A 2,491-nucleotide genomic window follows, 5' to 3' on the forward strand; every position below is an offset into this window, starting at 1 on the left:
TTAGTAAGAATCAGGAAGAGCCCTATGATTGATGTAAAGATCAGGGGGAGGTGCGAACTTCAGGGGGAGTCTAGCACATACATACATGTCACTATCAAATGTGAATGGTGCGTTGTACTCTTTTTCTCCTACGATCAAGGTTCAGTTTTTCTCCCACAGGGTTTTTGTGACTTGACGAGGTTTTTGACGAGGCAACAGATCAGCACCATCGGCATATCAGCGCGCGGCACAAGGGGGAGTGTTCTAGGATATTCTCTATGTGTGTCTTGGCCTTATGCCAATAGGATATGTAGTTAGACTAGATTTATGTATTCATATCCTTACCATATTGGTATTGTGTAATTCCCTATATAAAGGGCTCCTATCAATGAATAAGATGACTCTCTTGCTATCTCTTTGTCACTACACTTTATTCTTCATCAGAAGTGTATATATATGACTATATGTCGATCGACAAAAGTTAGGTTTGGCATTCGTTGAGTTTCTTTATTTTGTTTTGGTCAAGCTGAATAAATATTCATTAAAACAAGGGAGCTAGAGGAAATCTTCGTTGATGAGCTGAATTTGGAAATGCTGAACTTTTGGGTTTACCATTTTTAAAAATTAAATATAACAACACGAACAACAACTTTAGACTCGTTCGGAAATATTGCTGGGTCTATCATATCAATAATTGTAAACCAGTACATAAAGTAATAATGAGCTTCTTCTTGACCGAAAAGAAAAATAGTACATAAAGTAATAATATAGAAAGAAAGTGGATGACAAGCTATTTGAATTCTACTCCCTTTTAATTGTTTAATTAACATTGCAATGCTCGGTGGGCAAGCAAGGGAGGATTTATAATCGAGTTTTCACTTCTGCGTAAAATGACTTGGAGATCCAACAAGCTCTCACACAGCTAAACAGTGCTAGCTAATCTTAAATCTATCCGAACCTTCGATCGACATGGCTGATCAGGTGAAGCTATTCGGAACATGGTGTAGTCCATTTAGTACAAGAGTTATATGGGCTCTGAAGCTGAAAGGGATTCCATATGATTACACTGAAGAACACCTTCCCTACAAGAAAAGTGATCAACTTCTTAAGTACAACCCAGTTCACAAGAAGATCCCAGTTCTTGTTCATGGAGATAAGCCGATTTGCGAGTCCATGGTCATCATCGAATATCTAGAAGAAACATGGAGCCAGAACCCTTTGCTGCCCAGTGACCCTTATGAGAGAGCCATGGCCAGGTTCTGGGTTAAGTTTGCTGAAGATACGGTATGCCTATATATCCATTCCAAGTTTGAATTACAACTTTATTCATATCCAAAGATTCAGTTCACTCTATATTGAAAAAAAAAAAACATTCAGTTCTTGCATTTATTTATAGTTCTATAAAAACGTAAGTTAAATCTGATCTGCACTTTGAAATTTTCAAAAGCTTACTGCAGAACAAAGTCTGGAAATGGAACCAAACTACAGAAAACAAATAAAAAACTAATCCACTAACGACGTCTCTAATTTTTGTAGGCTCCTGCTGTTTGGATGGTCTTTCGAACTACAGGCGAGGAGCAAGAGAAGGCCAAGAAAGAGACCCTAGAGTTGCTGAGAACCATTGAAGAGCACGCAGGTCTTGATAAGAAGAGATTCTTTGGAGGAGATAGCATTGGAATCGTGGACATAGCATTTGGATATATTGCTCGATGGTATGGGGTCATTGAAGAATTGGTCGGGGTGCAGCTGCTAGAACCCCATGCCTTTCCTCACGTTCATGCATGGACTAACAGCTTCAAAGATGTGCCTGTAATCAAAGAAAACCTTCCTGATCATGACAGGATGGTTGCCTTTTTTAAGACAATCAGGGAAAGCTTGCTGGCTTCTTCCTGATCAACACCTTGCCACTCGCAATGTGTTTCCTGAACGTAGGGATTGATGGAACAAATACCGAACCCTGAAATCAACCCGAATAGCGATCATTAATTTGTTACATTTTTAGTCACTTCTTCTTAATAATTTTGTGTTTGGCCTGAAAGTTTTAATTAAGATGTCATTTTGTATACCATTTGGTCTAATCCAGCCAACTATCTGTAAGTGGCCGGTTGTTGTGGAGAAATTCTAGGGTGAGTTGATGCATGGCATGCATCAACTCTTTTGAATATTCTTCACCGTTAGATATAAGAAAAATTTGAATATATCTAACGGCTTAGATTATTCAATATTGGTAATTTGTTTATCAGGTAGCATGTAATTCTATAATTTATATATACAAAATATAATCAAAAATTAAAACAGAATTTAGAAAACCTAGGTTATTAGAAACAGATCGATTTGCACAACCTAAAGTGAAGAGAAGAGGAGAGCATCTTCTATTCTCTGGGAAGCTTTTCCTCTGCAGGGTGTTTGTGCAGCAAACCCCCTAAGGGCGGTCGTCCGTCGTCGTAAAGTAGTTCCCGCAAAGCTTTTGGGAAGAAGGGTAGTCTTGTGTGTAAGCACAGCATTTGTGGTC

The 2,491-nt window shown here is 38.5% G+C and overlaps 1 protein-coding gene across 1 annotated transcript; it reads left to right on the top strand.

The window, feature by feature from the left end:
- Positions 1–871: 871 nt before the first annotated feature.
- LOC101306102 (glutathione transferase GST 23-like) lies at positions 872–2,022 on the top strand. Its single transcript, XM_004309248.1, has 2 exons — positions 872–1,263; positions 1,516–2,022. Exons 1-2 carry the CDS (start codon positions 949–951, stop codon positions 1,870–1,872), a joined length of 672 nt encoding a protein of 223 aa, XP_004309296.1. The 5' UTR covers positions 872–948; the 3' UTR covers positions 1,873–2,022.
- The last annotated feature ends 469 nt before the right edge of the window (positions 2,023–2,491 follow it).

Source organism: Fragaria vesca, unplaced genomic scaffold (genome assembly GCF_000184155.1).
Source record: "Fragaria vesca subsp. vesca unplaced genomic scaffold, FraVesHawaii_1.0 scf0510164, whole genome shotgun sequence".
NCBI classification, from domain to species: Eukaryota; Viridiplantae; Streptophyta; class Magnoliopsida; order Rosales; family Rosaceae; genus Fragaria; species Fragaria vesca.